The sequence below is a fragment of the Cricetulus griseus genome, chromosome 4 (genome assembly GCF_003668045.3).
Source record: "Cricetulus griseus strain 17A/GY chromosome 4, alternate assembly CriGri-PICRH-1.0, whole genome shotgun sequence".
Classification (NCBI taxonomy): domain Eukaryota; kingdom Metazoa; phylum Chordata; class Mammalia; order Rodentia; family Cricetidae; genus Cricetulus; species Cricetulus griseus.
Window position 1 is genome coordinate 206913152 of NC_048597.1, and position 22752 is coordinate 206935903.

The 22752-nt window shown below is 48.9% G+C and overlaps 1 protein-coding gene across 1 annotated transcript; it reads left to right on the forward strand.

Annotated features, from left to right (window-relative positions):
• Positions 1–1600: 1600 nt before the first annotated feature.
• Rbp1 (retinol binding protein 1) lies at positions 1601–22510 on the forward strand. The gene is given in 5 exon segments (XM_027410892.2): positions 1601–1738; positions 1740–1863; positions 2361–2539; positions 20606–20707; positions 22294–22510. Coding segments are annotated over 5 exon segments (597 nt in total). The 3' UTR covers positions 22348–22510.
• The last annotated feature ends 242 nt before the right edge of the window (positions 22511–22752 follow it).

A 22752-nucleotide genomic window follows, 5' to 3' on the forward strand; every position in this document is an offset into this window, starting at 1 on the left:
ACACCTGAATGTGAGGGGGCAGGAGAAAGACTTTGGACTTGTTGAGAATGGCCACTAGCCAATCCTCCATCCCAGTGAGTCAGGATGACAAAGAAGCTGTGTGCTAGGGCTGCCCTTGCTCAATGTCTTAGATGATTTGGGCCAAGGCAGGACCTATCCCTGGACTGACCACCCAAGTGACTTCTTACACTTTTGGGGTCAGGCAGGGCTAGGACAGGCTGCCTTGGTTACCCAACTCAACTGAGCTCTGCATTAACTGAGGAGGGGACACAGGGCCAGGATCTAGATGATAACCCACAGCTTGAGCAACCACAGAGCCCAACTAAGGGCAGATGGAAACCAGGGCTATGACGGGAATACAGCTGTGCCACTCAACCCCGATGATTCTCCCAACCCCAGGACTTGACAACATCTGGAGGCATCTCGGTGGCACTTTAGGGAGTCGGGACCAGGAGTGCTACTGAACATCCTCCAAGATACAGGGCAGCTTGCCAGCATACATTTCAATAGTGCTGAGGGAGAGAATCCCTGGTGTACAGCAAGAGAGTGAGAAATTCCAGCCTTTCTCCCAGAGGGCACTTCCCCCACCCTGAGGGACTGGTGCCCTTTAGTCATCTAGCCAAATGCAATGAGGACTGGAGGAGGTGTGCTTCTATAGCTAGAAGAAAGCATACCACACCTCATTCCACAGGCTCCTAGGCTCTGATCTGTGCTAAAAACAATGTTAAAAGAAATATTTAGTCTTTAGTAGGTCAAAAAGTCAGCCACTGTGAATGTAGCACACAGGTGGCAGGTGGGATGTGAAAAAGGTCTTCACTGCCACTGTTGCCAATGGCAGCAAGGATCAGAAGCCACAGAACATGCCTACTCCCACCCCCACCCCCACCCTGACACAGGCAAACAGGCGCTCAGCTGGGTAAGTAGTGGAAGCCTGAAAAACAGTGGGGATTCATTCTATGCACAAGTATGTGAAGGGCCCCAGGATATATTAAGTGAAAAAAAATCAAGTGCAAAATCTAGGAGAGGGCTGTGCTCTCCTTCCGCGGATGGCGAAGAAAAGACAACAGCCCGCAGAACAATGACAGACCACACCTGCAAGAGTCTCTGAGCCTGGGTGCATGGATTCACCTGGAGCGTTTTCTTGTCCAATGAACCTGTAGTACCACCAACTCTGCTTTATTTCCTGGGAGAGCTGTGGGCACTTGCTCAGCTCTTCATCCCAGAGTTAAACAGACCAGCTTTTCCGAACTGGCCAGGTCACTAGTGTGGAGCTTTAGACAAAGGCCTGCAAATGCCCTCTTCCTTAATGGTAAACCCGAAGGAGACACCTTCTCAACACTCAAGAGGCTTGCGGGTGAGAATTCCAGGCGATTGAAGGACTCCCAGGAGGGTACACAGAAATTAGGGCCAATAGCAGCCCCTCCCCTTCCAAATATCTTTCTGGGCTGGGAAAGTGAAAAGAACAAATGCAAGGTCTGAAATGAAGGTGGCCAGCAGCAGGGACAAACCTAGCTCTGCACCTTCCTTGCTCCCATCACCGCCTCAGTCCCCGCCCCTGCCCCCGCCCCGCCCTCGCACACTGGGAGGAGGGACTGCTACAATGGATTCTCCTGCCGGCTTTGTGCGCACTCGGATTCCAGCTGTCGCCGCCCCGCGGAGCCCCGTGTCCCCCGAAGGCGCCCATTTCCGGGCCGCCCATCACTCGGAGCGCATTGGCAGCCTGCGTCCAGGCCGACCCCACAGTCGCTCCTGCCTTCTCGGTGTCCGACCACCCCTATTCTGTCCCCAAAATGCCTGTGGACTTCAACGGGTACTGGAAGATGCTGAGCAACGAGAATTTCGAGGAGTACCTGCGCGCGCTCGGTAAGCGCGGCTCGAGGTGCGCTACCCCAGTCTCCCTGCAGACCCCGCTACCCCAGTCCAAAGTTCGGCCGCTGGCTACCAACTAGGGCCTGAGATGTTAGGGTTAATTGGTGGCAAGAATCCACTAGCTGTCCCTGGTGGCAGATAATTCAATTAGTAGAGCTGGGGTAGCTTTGCTAATTTTTGTTTTTAAAGTGCTAGCAAAAGAAACAAAAACTTTATTTTCAAAAGAAAAAAGGAGAGGAAAAGCATACATGGCCCTCAAAGGCTGCGCAAAGTGAACGAGGAATCTCAACCTTGTTCCTCCTCACGATCGCTCCCTGAAGACCAAGGAACCCTTCTGAGTTTTTTGTTTTGTTTTGTTGTTTTTTAACAACTCTCTCTCTCTCTCTCTCTCTCTCTCTCTCTCTCTCTCTCTCTCTCTCTCTCTCTCTCTCTCTCTGTCTGTCTGTCTCTCTCTCTCTCTCTCTCTGTCTCTCTCTCTGCACCCCTTGCAGATGTCAACGTGGCCTTGCGCAAAATAGCCAACTTGCTGAAGCCAGACAAAGAGATCGTGCAGGACGGCGACCACATGATCATTCGCACGCTGAGCACTTTTCGGAACTACATTATGGACTTCCAAGTTGGGAAGGAGTTTGAGGAGGATCTGACGGGCATAGACGACCGCAAGTGCATGGTGAGTCCCTGTGAGCCCTTGGTGTAGCCTGCCCTGGGGTTCTGTTCTAGAGCTGGGCTACCTCATCTGGAGGGAGCAAAGATCCTTCCTTGGGAAGGACTTCTGATCTTCCCTCCCAGCCCCGGAGTCCCAGGGAAGGGAAAACCCACTCTGCAAGTGCTGGTGGCTTAATGAAATCCTTTGGGCAGCTGCTATAGCTCCAGTTCTGTGAGTCTACGCGGTGTCCAGGCTCTCTACCTGGTGCTCAGACACCCGTGACCTCACGAAGGCTCACCCTAATTGTGAGGAGATAGGAACCCATCCATTTTACAGATAAAATTGACTTAATGAATCAGGTAGAGTAGTGGGTAGGAGCCTGGAATTCCAAACAAGGCTGTGAACTCTTTGGTAGGAAACAGGAAAAAAGGAGGAGAAAACACAGGACCCCCTCTGCAGTATAATTTCCCAAGTGATCTAGTATGAATTCTCTGTAGGGATCTGTGGGGGCCTTGACCTTTGCTGGAAGTCCCCTGATCAGGCACTCTTGCTGCAAAGCTGGGATTTGGCCCTGGTTCACCCTGATACCCACAGAGCCTTGAACTTCCTTTCAACCTTTCACCCAATTCCTAAATCCATAGAATAGTGCCTAGCACCCAGGGCCAGAGGAAGAAGCAAGAGAGGTAGGAATACAGGAGGCCCCAGCCACTCTTTCCCAAGAGTGGGAAACTAGTGACCCTCAGACCCCAATTAGCAATGCCCCAGTAGACTCCGGAAGGTCAGCCTCGGGCCTCCATCAGCATTTGGGAGTTCTGGGAGGCCAGTATACTCCCAGTGTCTCTTGCATGGTCTTGGGTCCAGACCTGGCTTGTGCCTGCTCCCAGGAGCTGCCTTGGTTTGCAGGAGGGAGGAGCTTGTTACCCTTCTCTCACTAGTCAGTGACATTTATGGCTGTCTCCATATACCCTGCATTCTGTCACCACAGCTCAGTGAAGGGGCCATTGGAAACTCCATATTAAGCCAGTGACTGAGGGGAAGAAATTACAAGAGCGGGGCTTTGAACCTTCTTATGCCCACCCTACATTCTGCCAGGCTCCTCTGTGGACAGACAGCCCTTTCAGAAACAGTTTAGCCAAGTTCTCAAGGCCTGTGGCTGGAGAGGGTGAAGGAGCCCCAGCAGAACTACTCAGCCTAACCTGCTTTATTCTTTGGGAAGACACCAGACCAGCACCTGACCCTGCTGCTGGGAATGGTAGGAAGGGTGGGGGGGGGGTAGCCAGTGCAATGTACTTGGAGAGCCCTTGGGATTAAGAAAACTACCGTTGTGAGAGAACGCCACACTCCAAAGCCGTGGTTCTCAACCTGTGGATGGAGACCCCTGTAGTCACATATCCGATATCCAGCACATTACATTACGATTCATAGCAGTAGCAAAATTACAGCTAGCAAGTAACAATGAAATTAGTTTTATGGTTGGGGGTTCCCACATGAGGAACTATATCAAAGGGTTGCAGCCTTAGGAAGGTTGAGAACCACTGCCCTAAAATCTTCAGGCACCAGATGTTTACAGATAGGGTCTGCCCTCACTCAGTTGTCCAAGACTGCTTCCGGGCCACTCCATGACACTCCGCTCCATAATTCAGTTCCCTCCTAGGGGTGCTAGCATGTGTCTTTATTTGGGACCACTACAGTTCTGAATGTGATGGCTTGGACTTGGTTGTTTATTCTTATTGATCACCTAGTAATACTAGTGAGTATTCACTGGGTGTCTAATGTGTGCCTGGTGATGTCATCGTGTGTATTCATTCACTGACTCTTCACCAACTTTATACACAGGGTTTCTTCCTGGGTTAACCTTAGAGTGGGAGTTCCCTGCAGGACAGAGGTAGGGTCTGAATGAGCACACACTCAAGCAAAGTTCAGTCCTTGACATCCAGGAACACAGTCTTTGTGTGAGACAGCCAGCCAGAGGTCATAACAGCATGTGTGCACCATGAAGATAAAAGGACAAAGGAAGTCCTGGGGTGCTCCCGACAGGATCCTGGGGTTCTGGGGGAGGTCCCTTCTGTACTAGTTGGAAAGGGATGGGAGGTGGGGGTGAGAATTTGGAGCACAAAGGAGGGGGCAATGACCACCTTTTCTTAGATCTTCCCAGTAGGTGAACCAGCCAGGGATCCTAGGGGCAGGTAGATGCTGGCTGGTGTTCCTGTACCCCACAAATCCAGGTTCAGCTGCCTGTTCTGGATAAGCCAATTTAAAAAGACAAATTGAATAGTAAAAAGCAGAAAAAGGAAATGCAAAGTGGCCACGCTGGGAAAAGGGACAAAGGGTCCAATGACCCATCTCCCCAAGTCTACCCTGGGGGCCTGACATGAAATTAAGGCTTAAATAGAAGGCCAGAGATATGAGTGTTTAAGTGGTCCTGTCGAGGTGTGTTCCTGCCCTCCACTGACCCCCCCCATTGTCTCTTCAATAAGGTGGTTTAACAACTGGCTAATCTAGTCCTGCTTTGCCTCTGGCTGGTCTTGCTGGCCCCAGCTTTAGGCTTTCTTTCCTTCCTTCCTTCCTTCCTTCCTTCCTTCCTTCCTTCCTTCCTCCTTCCTTCCTTTCTTTCTTCCTTCCTTTCTCTCTCTCTCTCTCTCTCTCTCTCTCTCTCTCTCTCTCTCTCTCTCTCTCTCTTTACTCCTTCCTTCCTTTCTTCCTTTTTCTTTCTTTTCCCCCCAGATTAAGAGTTCTGAGGGAATTCCAGTTTCTTGCCGTCCATTGTTTCAATGGTCTGACAGGTAAAAAAGGAACACAAATGTCTTTTTTAAAATATCTTCATTCCCCACCTCCCAACACACAAGATAGTCAGGGGATGAACGTAGTCCTCTGCTCTGCTGGAGTGGTCCTTGGGACCCCTGAAGTGCAAGGAAGCCGTTCCTTGAGACTGCTACCTCAAGGTGGTATGCAGGTGCAGACTCCAGTGAAGAGGTAAAGACCAAGATTGGGCCAGGTGTGGGCTAACAGTCAGGATAGCCTCAGGAGGCCTCAAGGGGACAGCTAAATGCTGTGGATACCTTGCCTAGTGTCTCTTAAAGATCCCCAAGTACTGATGCTTCTACCAAGCATCATGCCATCTGAGCCATGCTGAGAAACCCCCAGCCTCTGAGGTGTTTGCAGTAGGGTACCGGCGTCTCATACTGAATGTAGATCGTTCATTCATGGGTTCTGTTCATTTTCCTCTTTGGGTTCTGCCAGCATTTCAAATCACTTCCTCCCTATTTACACCCACTGTGTCAATGAGGATTCCTGCCTTCCTGGAGTGCAAAGTGTGGGAGTGGGGCCTGGGGAGACTAGGGGGAGGGGCACAAGCCATACTGTAGTGTAAGCAGGACAAAGACACGCCCCTTTTGGGTCTGGGAGGTCAGAGACAGTTCTCACCACCGGTAAATCTGAGCTGAAGTGGGTAGGATAGACAGGAAGTAGCTGTAGTCAGCCAAACAGGAAGGGAATAAGAGCAAGGCCAAGGGCAATCAAAGTGTCTGGCAAATACATGTTATTTTAGACCTGCTTCTTACTGGGTTCTGGGCTCAGCCTGGGGAAAGAGATAGCTGCTTCCTGGCTGTCCAGGGCAGTGGAGGAGGAATCTGCATCTCTGGGCTATTGCAGATGCATGCATGGTAGAAGCACAGAGGACTGAGAGGCCCAGAGCTGGGGATCAGGGAGTATGGTTATCGAAGGCCCCCAGGAGGGACCACCTGAGCAGTGTCCCGGGGGACAAGGTGAGAAGGAGCAATGAGCAGAGTAGACATGCGCGCTGAAGCACGACACTCAGGAAAGGCCTAGGAGTGAAAAACATGTCAGAGGGACAAGGAGTGATGAGGACCTGAGAGAGGACTTAAACATGGCCTGACAGGCCAGTAGGGTGTTCTCACTGAACAAGGTGGGGCCAGGCCAACATTCCTCTGCAAAGGGCCAGAAGGCTGCTGGCGTAACGTCTGTTTCTTCCTCTTCCACGGGAATCTTATCTGTATGCAGAGCGGCAGCCAGAAGATGGAATCCAGCCTGCAAATGTATTTTGTTTGGCCTGCACAGTGTTTGAGCCAGTTGCCAATGAGGGCCAAGGATTCTAAGATTTCATAGGAAGAAAAAAAAAAAAAATCTTATGCCTGACTGACTGTTCCTCTCAAAACATCAAGAGCTGAAAACACCGAACTTACACTCTCTCTCCATTGTTTGGGTCCCTCACTAGTGTTCCCTTTATGTGAGCAACTCGCCACCATCCTCACCCACCTTGGTACCCGAGGATCAAACAGCCATTTGTCTTGTTTCCTCTGTAGCTCCTGCTTTGGGGTAAAGCAGCATCTCTGTACTTGTACCTGTATAAAAAGCACAAGTGAGGTACAAAGGACCTAGAGTGGCTGGCCCTAGTCTACCTCACCTGCCACACTGGACATGGTCTAGAAACATGAGTTGTCTGTGTGACCCTGGAGCTCTTAGCCCACCATTTCCAGTCTGGCCAGTAGAGATCCTTCAGGACCACAGTGCAAGCAGAGGCCTCAGTTTTGGTAGACGTATAGAAGGCTGGTTTGAACCCAACAGACACGAGGGATTCCCTTCCCTTTGTCCATACTGTGAGGTATCGTACAAGCCACTGACCATGAGTATCAGATACAATCAATCTACAGGGATTTCTCGGGGTGGGGCCCCGACAGATAGATGTTCTGCAGCTTCAGATCGAGTCTCCCATGTCTGGTCAAGACCGTCCCTATAATCACTCAGTTCTTTGTGAGTGATCCCATGGGATGAGCCTGAGCCTCAGCTAGGAACCAGCAGTGAGCCTGGCCTGCATGCTGGTGGCGGAAGGGCCATTTGTCATCCCACAGTGGACACCAGGTCAGGGTTTCCCTGGAAGAGGCTGCTTTGTTCGCTTGGGTCTGGCGCTGCCTCCCTTGGCTTTGGCCTCGCCTTCATATCTAGCTTTGAACTCAGAATGACCCCTCCACAGGGCCTGCCTTCCACTTCCAGCACTTGGCCCACTGCCGCTTTCTTTGTTTTTATTATAAAAGGGAAGGGGAAAGAACCAAATAGCAGCAGAAGAGAACAAAAAGAAAAGCAAAGGGCCCCTTCCTCCACCCAGCGCGTATCCTACCCTGCAAAGCTTTCAACTGTTACAGTTTCTAGTGGGTCTATGGGGAAAGCCTGGCCACATGTGTCTCTCTGCCAGCTGGTCAACTGGCTGAAATAGCTACCTAAGGCTGAAAAGAAGGAAGAGAAGAAAGAGAAGGAAAGGAGAGGGGAGGGGAGGAGGGGGGAAGGAAGGGAAGTGAAAGAGGAAAGGGGAGAGAAGAGAGATGGGAAAATTCCCTTTATCTGCATATATATTTGTTTCTTTACTCCATGTATTTTTTAGGCATCTCTCCTTATCTGAACTTTCAGATTTTTTTTAATCTTAAAAAAAAAAATCTGTGTTCCCTCCCCTCCATAACTTCCTTGCAAATGCCCATTTATCCATTCATCCAGCCAGGCATCTAATTATGTATGGCAACACATGAAATCCATCAAGGCCCTGTTAGCACTCTGGTTTAAACTCTTGCCAGCTTCCTGGTCCTGTTCTTGACCCATTAGAGAGATGTTTGGGTTCTTGTGTTAACAAATATCTTGCCAGTGGTGAAATTAGTGCCTCAGGCTGCAGAGCTCAGATGCTGTTGGATTTGGGAGCCTTCTGAGAGCCGCCCCTGACCAGATCAGGCCTCTGCATTCAGCTGGGTCTTTTCCAAGGCTTCAACACAGGATCTCTTTCATGTCCTAGCTAAAGTTCTTCGACCTTTGAAACCAGTGGCAGCAGTGTGCTTTTGAGGATTACAAAAAGAAGAATTAAAGCAACCAAACAAAATTCACAAAGTAGCTTTCAGGACTCACAGTGGTTGGGTTTGGAGTTTTGCAAGGCAGGAGCAAGAGAACTTGACATGCGGTAACAATTCACTGCACCTGCACTAAGCCCTCCCCCCACTTGTTTTCCTGTGGTCCTCACAGCAATAGAGACCACTTTACCCATGCAGGTAGATGAAAATCTGGGGCTCAGACAGAGCATATTTGCAAAGGCCTCTGTCCCAAGGTCTATGAGGTGAGCAGTGAGTGTTCCAAGGGTCAGTGGACCTGGGCCGCGTGGGAAGAGTTCATGGCACTGTCAGCACAGCTGCCTGCAGTGTGACAGCAGCTGATTAGACACCCTGCTTCTGTTTCCACATTTGCAAAATGGGCATCGTGATTGCTGCTCTGCCTGGCTGCCCCGGGGCCAATTCTGAGGACCACAGAGACAGGACACATTGCCTTTACTATGCTGCCATACTATGCACACATACTATGTGTGCAGAATAGGACCAGCTCCCCTGCTGATGCCTGGACCTGGGAGGCAAGGCACAGTCATCTAGGAGGGCCAGTTTGTTGAATAAGTTACAGCCGTTGGATAGTCCTGGCCATCATTCTTCCTCACCCCTTCCAGAAAGTTTCCTCTTTTTACTGCTGGGAATTCCCTGCTCTCTTTCTGGGTCCTGGTAGGCCCGCATGCTCATCACACCACCTCTCCTGGGATGAGTACCTGCTGACAGGGTGATGCATGCCCATCACGCCCTTTCCTAGGATTTAATCTGAGGACCGTGGGAAAGAGATAACGAAGCTGATGTGACATAACCTTGAGACTCTGTGGCCAGTGCCGACACCCATCTTCCCACTTTCCACAGGTACATGGAGAAATCCAAATGAAGGAAAAGAAAACAAGATAAGGTCAGGAACATGGGCATTGGGGGAGAGAGAAAGCCTGGAGTGTCATGGAAGTTCTCAACACTAATGCAGCCTGCCTTATAGTTAGGTTAACAGTGCATCTTTCTTTCTCGTTAAGCCCTGTGACCTGGTTTCCCATCTCTTGTGTCTGGAAACATCCTAAGACATTCAGACTCCATAGCTTCTGAACTAACCACCCAAATCATCAGAATAGTAGTTTTCATGAGGTGAGCCTGTCTTACTCATTCAGAGGTCTGGGGTGGCGGGAGGGGCTGAATGCTTGTCATTCCAGCAGTTCCCAGATGCTGCTGACAGTTCAAAGGACTACACTGCTGATACTCTGAGGAACAGCTGGCCAGGTCCAGGGTCCTATGGCCTTCTCATAATTCAGAGTAGGAATTTTGTTGCTTCCATTAAAACTGCTTACTTCAGAGGGATGAATGAGTGATAAGAGGTACATCTCTGTACCACTGGGTGACTGGGTCAGGGACTGCCTGTGGACACCAGCCTTGCAACAACCCATGATAGTTAAGACTCCCGGTGATGCTTTTGAATGTGCAGATGAGTAGGCAGAGTGTGCGCTGAGAAGATAGAGAGTGACAGAGTGTTTAGGAAGTCAGGCTGGGCATTTAAATCCTTCTTCCACTTTCTGGCTGTTTCTCTGGAGAGATGAGTCCCCATGTCCTCATTTGTAAAGAGGAACCAGAAACCATACACAGTGATGGCACTGTGTGAATTAAATGTGGTGATAAATTATATATATTTTTAATCACAGAGGAGTAAACTACCTTGAAAACCAGTACCTTGAAACAAATCATCTATTTCATTTACAAATAAGTGATTTGAACTAAGTTCAGAGGGGATGGCTTGTCCCGAGGATCCTCTCTTCAGAAAGTTCACTTCTACTTATGGCAGCTAAGTTTCAAGAATGAGAGTCTCATGAGAGGAAGGCAGATTTGTGTAACATTTTTATGAACTCTGAAGGCACTATATTAGTCAGCTTTCTGCTGCTGTAACAAAAATACCTGAGCTAATTTACATAAAAGGAGGCAGGGTTTATTTTGGCTTCCAATCTTGCAAGTTTTAGTGGATGATTAGTTGGTGCTGTTCCTTCTAGGCCTGTGTCAAGGTTGGGTCACTACAGGGTGTGGCTGTTCATGGAAACCTGAGCTTCCTCCATGACCTAACATCCCCTAATGGCTAGAATGAAAGCAGGGTCCCAATATCCCCTTCAAGAGTATACCCTCCTATCACCAGAAGGCTTCCAAACAGGCCTCAACTCTTAAAAACTGCAACACCTCCCAGCTGGGTCACAAGCTAAGGGCCAAATATTGAATACATGGAGCTTGGGGACACCTATCCAAACTGGCAACTCTGCTATATTCTGATGGTGGAGGTAGTCAGAAGGACTCACCCATCCTCTGTAGGAGAGGAGCCAGGCTCCACATCTGAACAAGCAGGGTGTGGCAGGGCTCTGAACAAACACTGACTGATACTTCAGGAGAGCTGGCAGGCCTGTAAGCTTGACAAGCTGTCACCACCGCCTCTGGCACACTGTGAAGACTGCCCAGTGGGTCTGGAGCTTGTTTCTTTGCCTAAGCTTTGAAGGTCTATCCAGATTGTTTCCTTTCTGACTAATGTGGTGGGCCTCTGTGGGGGTGGGAGGGAGCTGCGGCAGGTGTGCCTGAGACTGGCCTTTGTAGTTAGGGTGGGGATTTCTCACCTCCTGGGCCCAGCTCAGGAGACCATCCTGTGGGCTAGAAGGGGACAATAAGTCCTCCAACAGCCCAACACTCTCTGAATAGACCTCCTGCTAGAGTCCCCACAGGGGGACCCAGGGAGTTTGTGCCTTCTTTTGACAGTCACTCTTGTGACCATTTGTGCTCTAGAAATCAAGCCCTCAGTCAACTTTAGTCCTTTCCCTGAGGTCTCAGGAGTTCAGTGATGGTTTTGACTTGAAGTTGATTGGAAACACTCCTGAGAACAAGGGATATGCCCAATCCACCAGTCCCCTCGATGGGAATCCTTTTTGTAGTATCAGTCACTTGTTTGTCTAGAACCCCGCCACACCCTGTGTGTTATGTAAATTAAACTGTGTTAGAGTGCTAGGTACACACACACACACACACACACACAGAGAGAGAGAGAGAGAGAGAGAGAGAGAGAGAGAGAGAGAGAGAGAGAGAGAGAGAGAGAACACCCCTGCTAGCTCACCCAGGTACCTGTTCTGTTGGCCAAATCCTTCATTAAAGTGCATTTATATTGTTAACTGTTCTGACTTCTCTTAGGCTGTCCTCTGATATGCAGACTCCCCAGGATGGCACCTCCAACACAAGGAAAGCACTGCCTCTTTCCTTCCTTGTGCCCTACCAGCCCTCCTTCTCCTTTTCTGATTTGGGAGTACGAGGACAACGTAGAGGTCTCCTGGGGAGGAACTGTAAGCCAGATGGATGTACACGTGGGGATGCCAGGAAACACAGACTCCACAACCATCATTCCCACCTCACAGTGAAACTGGTCCTGCATCCAGACAGTAAAAAAAATCGGTCTGACAATGGGCTGTGAGTCAGAAAATCATCTAACTCCTGACTCAGACAGCCCACGCACCGGCTCGGATTCCAGGAAAACTTTTTTTCCCCTTAAGTTTTTCACAAAGATGTCTGTGTGCAAGTTTCTTAATAAAAAAATCCCCAACACCCCCCACCCCATAAACACAGCCCTGAGAGCTGCTGCCACCTTGTGGCTGCTGAGCTCTCTGGGGGTCCTGGAAAACAGGCTCTGCTCTCCCACTCTACACACTGGGGCAGGGTGGAGTGAGCTCTGCCAGGGTCACACCACTTTGTGTCTGTTGCCTTGGGCTTCAACTTTAGATAATCTGTAACTTCTGATTTTGTGTGGTTCAGAGAACAAACTGGCTTCTGCTGGCTTCCTAAATCCCCGAGTTACCATGGGTGGCCAGAACCACTGGGTTTTTTTGTTTGTTTGTTTGTTTGTTTTTTAATTCCAGAGACCACTATGCCGCCATGTCAAGGATTGCTGTGAAGATAAAAGTGTTTATGGGCAATCCCTCGACCAGTTCCAAGGACCCTGTTTTGTAATATCCATCCTCCCCCTTTCCGTCTGCACTGCTCTGAATATCTTGCCTGTAATAACAGCAGTAATAACACTTAACGTCTCTCGGGCTTGCTGTGTGCCAAGTGCAGCTCTTCCTATGGACAGTTTCACTTAATTACTGCTGTACCTCCACAGTCATCTCCCTTCTCCCATCCTCGAGACACTCCATCACATCCTTCACACCTTCAAAAGGGAACCTGATCATACAGTGCTTCCCAGCGTATCACCGCCTGGAGCTCCTCAGTGCCGACCACTCCATGACTTTAGGACATAGCCTTCCAGACCCACTCCCCACCACACATCCTGTGTGTGTGTGTGTGTGTGTGTGTGTGTGGTGGGGTGCCTTCCTTTGCACTCTCTGCTCACTCCTCTGGGATGATCTCTTTTGCCTCCTTTTGGAAGCATAGTCACCCACTGGTAGAGAGCTAGCCCAGGTTTACCTGTTCCATTGGCCTTGTCTGGAATCCCCTTCATGCTACCATCCTTCCTTTTGCCCCAGGCTCCCTCTCTGAAGATGTATCTCTTAGGTCACCCGTGATACTTGCTAATATATGTGAGGTTTTAGACAGAAAAAACTCTGCATCTCTTGACCTGGCACGAGGGGTTCCGGTTTATTTGTTAAATTAGCATTAAGTGAAAACAGTAGAACAATATAAAAGGTTGCCATTGGCTGTATCATAAAAGATCTGCTCTAATCCAATTTAACAATAGATTATGTCTACCAGGTATTTTCCCTCTACTGGACATTCTTTTAATCTCTCTCTCTCTCTCTCTCTCTCTCTCTCTCTCTCTCTCTCTCTCTGTGTGTGTGTGTGTGTGTGTGTGTGTGTGTGTGTGTGTGTGTGTGTGTATCTTTACAACAATTCTATGAAGAAGATGCCAAGATTCTTCCTATGTTGCATATAAAGATAGGTACTGTGACTATTATCTTAGGCAGCAAGAGCTCTGGGTTTATCTTTTCTGAGCTTTGGAATCGAAATTGCAGCCTCCTGTCAGAAGCAGTGCCATGGATGGACTCATCAGTGACAGAAGAGAGGCCTCCAACCATGGATGCCACAGGGCTGGCTAAAAAGCCCTAATTCAATGGAGGCAATTATCCCTTCTCTTCCTGGACATGTTTTTTCATCCGTGCACCATTCTCTCTGAAGAGTCTGGAAGTCAATCATGACCTGTCAACTCTGATGCCCAACCTCCTTTGAAATCTTATCTTTGTGAACTGTTGCCCTGGGGAAAATGACTTCCCCCTCTCTGAACTTCTACTAATGTGTGAAATAGTGGTAATTAGCAAGTCAGGGATCACTGCTTCTGGGTGAAAGTTAAGTGATGAATGGTATACAAGAAAACCTTTAGGGCAACTGCTCCATCAGGATGGGCTCTTAGTATTTATCCTCCTACCTCAGGAGATAAATTCTGGGTTAGCCACATGTATGAAGGGACACCTGGTCATCCAGGGAAGATGTAACAGGGTTGGGAGAGTGGAGGGTTTTAAGTGGCATGTGCTACTCCATACCACAGACCAGGCTGGATGAGGTCAGTTGCTGCTGACCCAAGAGCTTGTGGCCTGCAGGGTAACAGCTGCACCTCCTTCAGGCTGCCTCTACCTCAGGTTGACGTGGTGACCTCCTACTTTCAAACCTCCAGCACATCAGCTACCTAGGACCTACCATTCTTCAGGAAGTCTCTCCCCATTTGTCTTCTTTTCCCTCACCTCAGCCTCCTTCTCTCAAGCAGCTGGTGTGCGGGAAGCTGCAAAGGGGAGGACCATGGCTGCTGAAGCAGCACCGTGGCCACACATCCTGCTTCTCGTGCAAGGATTAGCTGAAACCAGGGAACTGCTGGGCACAGTTGTTGGCTTTTCTTTTCTTTTCTTTTCTTTTTTAATTAACAAGCTTGTTTTATCTGTCAATCCCAGTTCCCTCTCCCTCCTCTCCTCCCCTGCCCCGCCAACCCCCTATCCCATCCCCTTTCTGCTCCCCAGGTAGGGTGAGGTCTTCCATGGGGGATCTTCAAAGTCCCCCATGGACTTTGGAGCAGGGCCTAAGTCCTTCCCCATATATCTAGGCTGAGAGTATCCCTCTATGTGGAGTGTGTTCCCAAAGTCCATTTGTGTTCTAGGGATAAATATTGATCCACTGCCAGAGGCCCCATAGAGTGCCCAGGCCTCCTAACTGACACCCACAATCAGGGAATCTGGGTTGGTTCTATGCTGGTTTCCCAGCTATCAGTCTGGGGTCCATGAGCTCCCCCTTGTTCAGGTCAGCTATTTCTGTTGGTTTCTGGTCTTGACCCTTTTGCTCATCACTCCTCCCTCTCTACAACTGGATTCCAGGAGTTCAGCTCAGTGCTTAGCTGTGGGTGTCTGCTTCTGCTTCCATCAGCTACTGGATTAAGGCTCTAGGATGGCATATAAGGTAGTCATCAATCTCATTATCAGGGAAGGGCATTTAAGGTAGCTTATCTACTATTGCTTAGATTCTTAGTTGGGGTCATCCTTGTAGATCTCTGGACATTTCCCTAGGGCCAGATTCCTCTTTAAACCTATAATGGCTCCCTCTATTATGGTATCTCTTTTCTTGCTCTCCTCTATTCTTCCCCTGACTCAATCTTCCTGCTCCCTCATGTCCTCCTCTCCCCTCCTCTTCTCCCCTTCTCTTTCTCCTAACTCCCTCTCCCCTCCCCCCATGCTCCCAGTTTGCTCAGGAGATCTTGTCCCTTTCCCTTTCTCTGGGGTCCCATGTATGTCTCTCTTAGGGTCCTCCTTGTTTCCTAGCTTCTCTGACAGTGTGGATTGTAGGCTGGAAATCCTTTGCTCTATGTCTAATATCCATATCTGAGTGAGTACATACCATGTTTGTCTTTTTGTGACTGGGTTACATCACTCAGGATGGTTTCTTCTAGTTCCATTCTCTGGCATTTCTAAAGTGAGAAAGACACCTGCTCCAAGAGGTCTTGAGGTGTCACGCGAAATGCTTCATAACCTGCTCAGTACCTGTCTGGCACATTCTGGGTATCCACCCTTGTCACCATGGTGACCATGGTGTGATCATGATATGATGCTGTCACTTCAACCAGGAAGCCTTCCAGATGCCTGAACAGGTTTGGGCAGCATGGGCCTCCAACATTCTTCTGTCTAGCCTCTCCCCAACACCTCAGAGCTTGGCATCAGTGGTAGCCCTAGCACTTTGGTTCAGGCTCTTTCTTAAATGATTGGAGGGGGTAGAATAATGTACCAAGATTATTAATCTGAACATATTGCATTTTGTTTGTCCTAAGACTGGTGTAACTATTCTCTGTTAACATCTTCATGGTAGAGCTGAAGACTCATGGTGAAATTGCATTCTCTTGGGCCCACAAAGGTCTTGTTATGGTTATATTTGTTAGTAGTAGTTGTTTTTAGTGAGCTCTTTATGACTCTAATTACTCATTCACATTTTAAAAGCCTTATTAATTTGGTTTTCATCTGCTTTCATATCGAGTTAGCTTCACCCCTGAAAGTGAATTTTAGGTAATTGCACGCCCCCTGGGAGTGGACCAGAAAAAGAGAGCCCACTACCTATCCTTTGCACTTCTCAGTCAGAGAAAACTAAGTACCCTCAGCCCCAAGGGCAGTAGGCTGGACATTACAGAAGCTTAGGGTTTTTGGTTTTTTGTTTGTTTGTTTGTTTGTTTGTTTGTTTCTCAGTTCTAAAACTTTCAGATTAATGAAACACTGTGACAAGCTCTCAGGACAGGGCTTAGGGCTTTCCTACCCCTCCCACCCAACGGCTTATTTAACACAAGCATCAAAGACTCTCTTAACAAACCATCAGGAACAGAAAGACCCTCAGAGATAAAAGCATGTGTAAAATCAGACTGTAGGAGGAAAAGCCAATTTCCATCTTTTAACAATTCACAGAATGTACACAAAAAGTGCCAACTCACTGTCTGGGCTTTGCCTTTTACCCCCAAATCTAAAGAGTGTAGGTGTTGGAGACAGAGTTGGGTCAGGTCCGACTCTGGAACTTGCATTCAAAAGTCACCACAGGCAAAGTGTCTCCTCTTTGACCTGCCTCTGGACCCATAAAGACCGATTCAGAGGCGGGTCCAGCAAGAGAGAACCTGGCAGGGATGGGTAAACAAGCATGTCCTTGGAGAGAGTAAGTAGCAGAATGTGGGAACTTTAGTAAATGTCACAAGTTTCCTGAAAGCCACATGGAGTTTCTGTGTTTATAGTTAATGTGAGGTCACTGTCACAACCAGTGCTAGTCACCTGAAAGGGACAAAGGAGTATAAAGACATTCCTGAGACAGGGTCACTCAGACTTCCTGGCTGCAGCACCAGCTAGGATTTCTGAGTAGGTAGAAGGTGGATAATGGCTTTTGAAATGACAGTCCCTTGTCAAAGTGGTATAAAATTGTCCTCACTCACCTCTTGGCACATGTCTCTCTCAGAAACCGGCTGACATAGCCAGAGGGATGTGAATTATTGTTCATTTTTAATAAAAACTTAGAATGGGTTTGTTTATAAGCAGCCACCCTAAGCAGCTGACTGTCCCCTACCTTGTCCTTGGATGTATCTGGCCTTCTTGTCTAAGTGGGGTTCCTGAGTCTAGGGCATCAGTTCATCTCTGTCTGTCTGTCTGTCTGTCTGTCTGTCTGTCTGTCTCTCTCTCTCTCTCTCTCTCTCTCTCTCACACACACACACACATATACACACACCAGGCCTTTCCTCTCCTTGAGACTTGAAAAGCATCAGGAATGTCCTCCTGACTGAAATCATATCTCAGTCATGGCCATTCTCTGACAGTGGCCCTGGAGGAAAAAACAGATGAGTCTGGAGATCCAGTTGGAATGGTCATCCAAAGCTTTAAAAATCTACACGTGATTCCATAAGACAGTTCCTCCTCAGGACATATGTTCTGAGAAAATGTGTTGAAAACTATGTGTGCGAGGATGTCTTATTTATACTAGTATAGAATGATAAAATACCCAAACGCCCAAGAATAGGTAAGTAATCAGCTGAATAATGAATGGTATGTATGTCCACCAAACCACCACCAGGACCAGCTTCAAGGGCCTGAGAGCAAGGCAAACCACAAGGGGCTCCTTGCTTGGCTAGATGGTCTGCTGTTGCAATCTTCAAACTGTGATCTTTTTTGAATCAGAGTCCCTCATTTTCATTTTACTCTGGTAAATTTACAAATTATGCAGCCATTTTCTGGATAGTACATAATAATGAAAATAATGCTTATGGAGACTATTTGTCGAGGTGAAAGTTGTCTCTAATAAATGAAGAAAAGATAAGGCATAAATATTGCAATCCTTACTTCCTAAAGTCAGAACTGTATAGGTGTGTTGACAGACAGCTGAAGAGAAGTACACGGAAATATTGGGCAGTTATCTCTGAAGAAGCTAGATTGCATGGACTCGTTTCTTTATATTCTTTTCTATTGCAGGTGTTGGTCTGCCCATTGATTAACTTTACTGAAAAAAGCAAAACTGTACACCACAGCTGAAATCCAGCCAGTCTGTCCATGCCTAGATGGGCTCAGGAGCCCTTGACCTGCTGAGCAGGTCTCTGCATAAACACAGGTTGATCGGTTGCTGAGGAAACCAAGTGTTCTTGGGAGCACTTTGATATCAAGGACTCATTTCTCCGTCCCCCTTCCCATCTCAGGCCTGGCATGGATGACACCTAGTGCACGGCTTTTTGCCACATTTGGGATGTAAGCCTTGGCCCATCACAGTCTCACTGAATTCTGACCAGGAGACTGGACTTTCTCAAGCTTGAGGCTACACATGTGCCCCAAATGAGTCCCTGAATCAAGGAGAGGAACCACCCACAAGTCTTCCTGTGCCCCCCACTCACTGTGAATCCCCAGCAGGAGCTGAGACTGGATTTATTCCTGTGGGAAGTGGTGCACACCTGGCGGCACCTGCCTCCCTTCTGTATGTCTGTGTGTCTGTGTTCATGCCAGTGAGTGTGGGTGCACACATGTGAAAACATGCAGGTAGAGGCCAGGTGTGGGTTCTCACCTTCCACCTTGTCTTAGACATGCTGTCTTGTTCACTGCTGCTGATGCTAGGCTCATGGGTTCACTGGTTTCAGGCAGTTCCAGCCACCTCCCAGCTGCTTCGAGGGGCACACTGGGATTATGGATGTGTGCGCTACTTTGCATAGCTTTTAAATGTGAGCTCGGAGGAATCAGTGTGTGCAGTAGGCACTCTGCCTTCTGAAATATCTACCTGGCTCTGTGTGTGTGTGTGTGTGTGTGTGTGTGTGTGTGTGTGTGTGTGTGTGTGTTATGCATACCCATCTACATGGACAGGTACATGTATGGAAGCCAGAGGTCCACCTGTGGAGACATTTCTCAGAAGTGCCTTTTGCCTTTATGTTTCTTCTCTTTTTTTCTTTTTTTGTTTTCCTTTGGCTTTGTTTTGTTTCCCATTAGCCCACAGTTCACAGATTAGGCTGGGGTCCCAGGGGTCTTCTGATATCTGTTTCCTAGCAATGGTATCATAAGAAGAGGTCAGCATCAGCCTTTTTACATGAATTTTGGCACTCTAATTCACACCCCTCTACTTCTCCAGATGGACAAATCCATCTCCCGAGGACATGTGTCTTATTGCAGGCTCATCTCAACAGCAGAGGGCAGTAGTGATCAGCAAGCCAAAGATGGGGCTGGTGCCTATTGAGGGCAGTAAGGAGAAAGGGGAAGGATCCTCCAGACGGTCTCACTCCACAGTCATTGCCCAGATTTTTTCCTCTCTCCCATCTGCCTTAGGCTGTTAGTGGCAGTCCTGATGCTAGGCTGAGTGCGACAGAAAACACAGGAAGCTCAGAACCTGAGCTATCTAAAGCCTCTTAGTCAGTGCCCTCATACATGGTGAGAATGTGGGGACTCGGAGTGTTAGAGCCACACAGTGAACAAGAGTGAACAGAGCCCTTCCCGTTGCAGGGGGAGGCAGGGCGAATGACGAGGACCTTCCCTTATGGAAAGGATGTGTATTCAAAAGGTGGGCATGGTATGTAGGCGATGTCCTGGGCATGTCTGTTCACTCAGCTGAGGTCCTGTTGACACCTGGTGCTTATTCATTGGCCATGCTAAGGAGATCAGATTGAGCTCCAGTCCTCTTTTGAGCCCTTTATCCACCCCCATGTTCCTGGGTGGGTCCTGGATGCTCCAAAGAAACAAAACACCCTGGGATGCTTGTCTCCCCATCGCAGCATCTGGAAGGGCACACAGTGCTCTGTGAAGATGTGAAGGCTCAAGGGCAGGAGGGGGGTAGAGCCGTATCAGATTGAGTGCAGCCTGTAGGTTGTTTTCATGCAGGACAGGGCGCAGCACACAGTTCAAGTCCTGAGTACTTGTACCTTATACTATCCCGCCTCTGCCTTTGTCTCACGACAGACCACCAAGAGCCTTTCTCCTATGGGCCCACCCTTCCTCTTTCTAGCCCATCTCAGTATCTCTCCCTGGCCTCCCCTTCCTTAACTTACTGCCGTCCTCCCAAAGCCTCTGACATGAAACATTAGTGACATAAGGTCTTTAAAAAGAAGCCACATAACAAAGAGGGGATTTCAGAGCCCCACTGACCTATGTCCTGACCACCCAGATGAGCAGAGTGAGCCTTTTAACCTGGACCATATACAGGAGATTCCAGTCCATGTAGCTGGCTACCAACATGGGGATTGAGACTTGGCTCAGAGAGGCAGGTGGCAGGCAGCCAACACCTGTAACTGGCTGTTGATACCTGAGGTCATTAACCCTGTGAAATGGAGGCTCTTTGAGGGCATGGGTGGGGCCTTGTAGGTATTACAAGACCTAGCAGACGTTGAATAATGATTAGATGGCTGATACGTCTGGGGATAGACAGGGTTCTCCTCACAGGCAAGATACAGGGACAAGACCCTGACTGGCACACCCATACACAGCCTGTGCTCAGCCCTGGAAGCCCCTCCTTCCAAATCCCCATTCTCAACCCTCTCTCAATGACATTTTCCCTTCCTAATTGCCCTTTTAAATGGATTTATGAAGGTTTTCATAAATTTTAAAACTTATCTGCACGCTTTAATAAAAGCACATGGTGGGCAGGAAGTATTAGGCTGCAAATTTTCTACACTAAAATTGCCAGAAGCGCATCTTGAATTATTGAGGTCAGGAGCCTCCCTCTTCTCCAGTCCCGGGGGCTGCTTCTCCAGAACTGACTACTATGGTTTTTTGCTTGGCAGACCACAGTGAGCTGGGACGGGGACAAGCTCCAGTGTGTGCAGAAGGGCGAGAAGGAAGGGCGTGGCTGGACCCAGTGGATTGAGGGTGATGAGCTGCACCTGGTAGGTTCCATGGTGAATACCTGAGGTCCTTATTCCCTGCAGGGGTGAATAGATGCTGGAAAAGAACATGGTGGATAGGCATTGGTTCTACTCTGAAGCTTCTCCTCTAAGAGTCTGGAGAAGATTCCTGAGTGACTCAGAAACCTGTTTTCAAGTAATGTGTTTTCAAGGTTTAGGCTGACCCAAGGTCCAGCCAAAGGGAGCAGGTGGAGAGGCGCTTGGTAGTATTAGCAGCTTGCAAGGCTCTTCTGTTATCTGAAAATGAGAATCTGCTTCCTGTTTTGGTAGTGAAGATGCAGAACTCTGAGAATCTGGCTTGCATGTCCAGTTGCAATTCCACAAAGCATAGGGCCAAGCAAATTCGCTTCCAAATAACATATATGTGCCCTGTGCAAAACCAGGCCAGAGCCAAGCCGAATTCACCAGGAGAATATGATCTCAGCTTAGGCCAGGGGTTGAGGAAGGCTCTCTTCAGTTCAGTCCTGTTCTCCACCTTCAGCCTCAGTTCAAAGCCAACTCCACTCACTCTCAGCCTGGGAAAGCAAGCACACAGGCCTGGGATCCCTGACAGCTAGCAGGGCCCACGTCCTTTGAAGGGGCAGTCTCCTCTCCTCCACCTTGGAACTCCCCAGCTACCCTTCTGCAGGAGGAGCCTGGTCCAGATGACCTGGAGCTTAATCCTGGGCCACTCCCTGGGTGCCTTAAGTAGGTCCCAGCTCTCCCCATCCTTGTCTGATAATACCATCCTGATGCACATGAGCTCTTCAGCTGTGAGGATGTGAGCTGCAAGGGGAGAAGGCCAGCTGCATGGGGGCCTGTGCTGTGGCTCAATTCAGGCTCCTCCTTGGGCCTCTGTTTGCTTAGCTGCAAAGGGGAAGACATCACGGTGTTGTCTCCTCACTCTTTCCCCCTGTGGCTCTATGCCAGAGACTGCAAATCAGGCTGCAGAAGGTTCTCAGATAGTTTTACTTGGCTCTTAAAGGGCTTCAAGTTTCTTCAGTCAGCACTTAAACTTCAGTGAATGTCACACAAATATTCAGTCTTCCAGCTCGGATTCCCAACAACCCAAAAGACACAGAGTTTGACTGCCATTGCCCCCTGGCCATAGTCAGCAGGAGCTGATGCATGGGCAGATCTTGGGCTATCTTGGCTGTGTTTGGAACTACCTGGAAGGCCAGGCTCCACTCACTGAGATACTGACAACTCAGCATTATTCCCAAACTCCAGTAGAAAGCCCAGGCTTAAATCCTTGCCTACTCTGAAGCAACCTAGTGAACCAGTTCCTTCGAGCCTGGACACAGACTGTCCCAGGCCTGGGTTCCTAAAGCTCTTTGATTTTTCTAAGGGAGTAAGGAGAGGGGAGCCATCAAGGGCTCCTATTGGTCAACTGGGAACCAACCCTTTTGCCAGCCAGCTGTCTATAGGAATCAGAGAGCCTGATCTCTGTGGCTCCCACACCATCAACCGTCTAAGCTCATGGGGAATGTTAGTAGCCATTGAATATGTTCCACGTCCCTGTCCTGAGATGCCCTCAGCCTCAAGTGTAACATTGCTTCAGCTAATAACTGGTGTTTTTATTATCCCAGGAGATGAGAGCACAGGGTGTGATCTGCAAGCAAGTGTTCAAGAAAGTGCACTGAGCAGTCCAAGAGGATAGCCTTGCCTTGGTCTTGAGGAGCAAGTGGGATGGGCCTGTGGTCGGGAGAGCCCACCCCCAGCATGGGGCTCAAATGCATAGCCACCAGGCATCTGCCAGCAGAGTCCATCTTGTTGCCTTGTCTCTTTTCCTTTTCTTAAGATGAAGCTACCCCCAATAAAAATCTCTGTTAAAGACGTGCATTTCAGAGAAATTTCACACATCCACCTGTGCTTGCTTTTTCTCCAGGGCCTCCAGGGCCAGTATTTCCTGATGCCTCCCTCGGGTAGAGGGAGAAACTGCAAACGTACAGATTTAGTCCTGAGGGTACAGCTATACATCTTTCCCCAGAGGCATGAGCTTAGCCCTGGAGTGTGCATGGTTTGGTATCTATCTATCATCTGGGGAT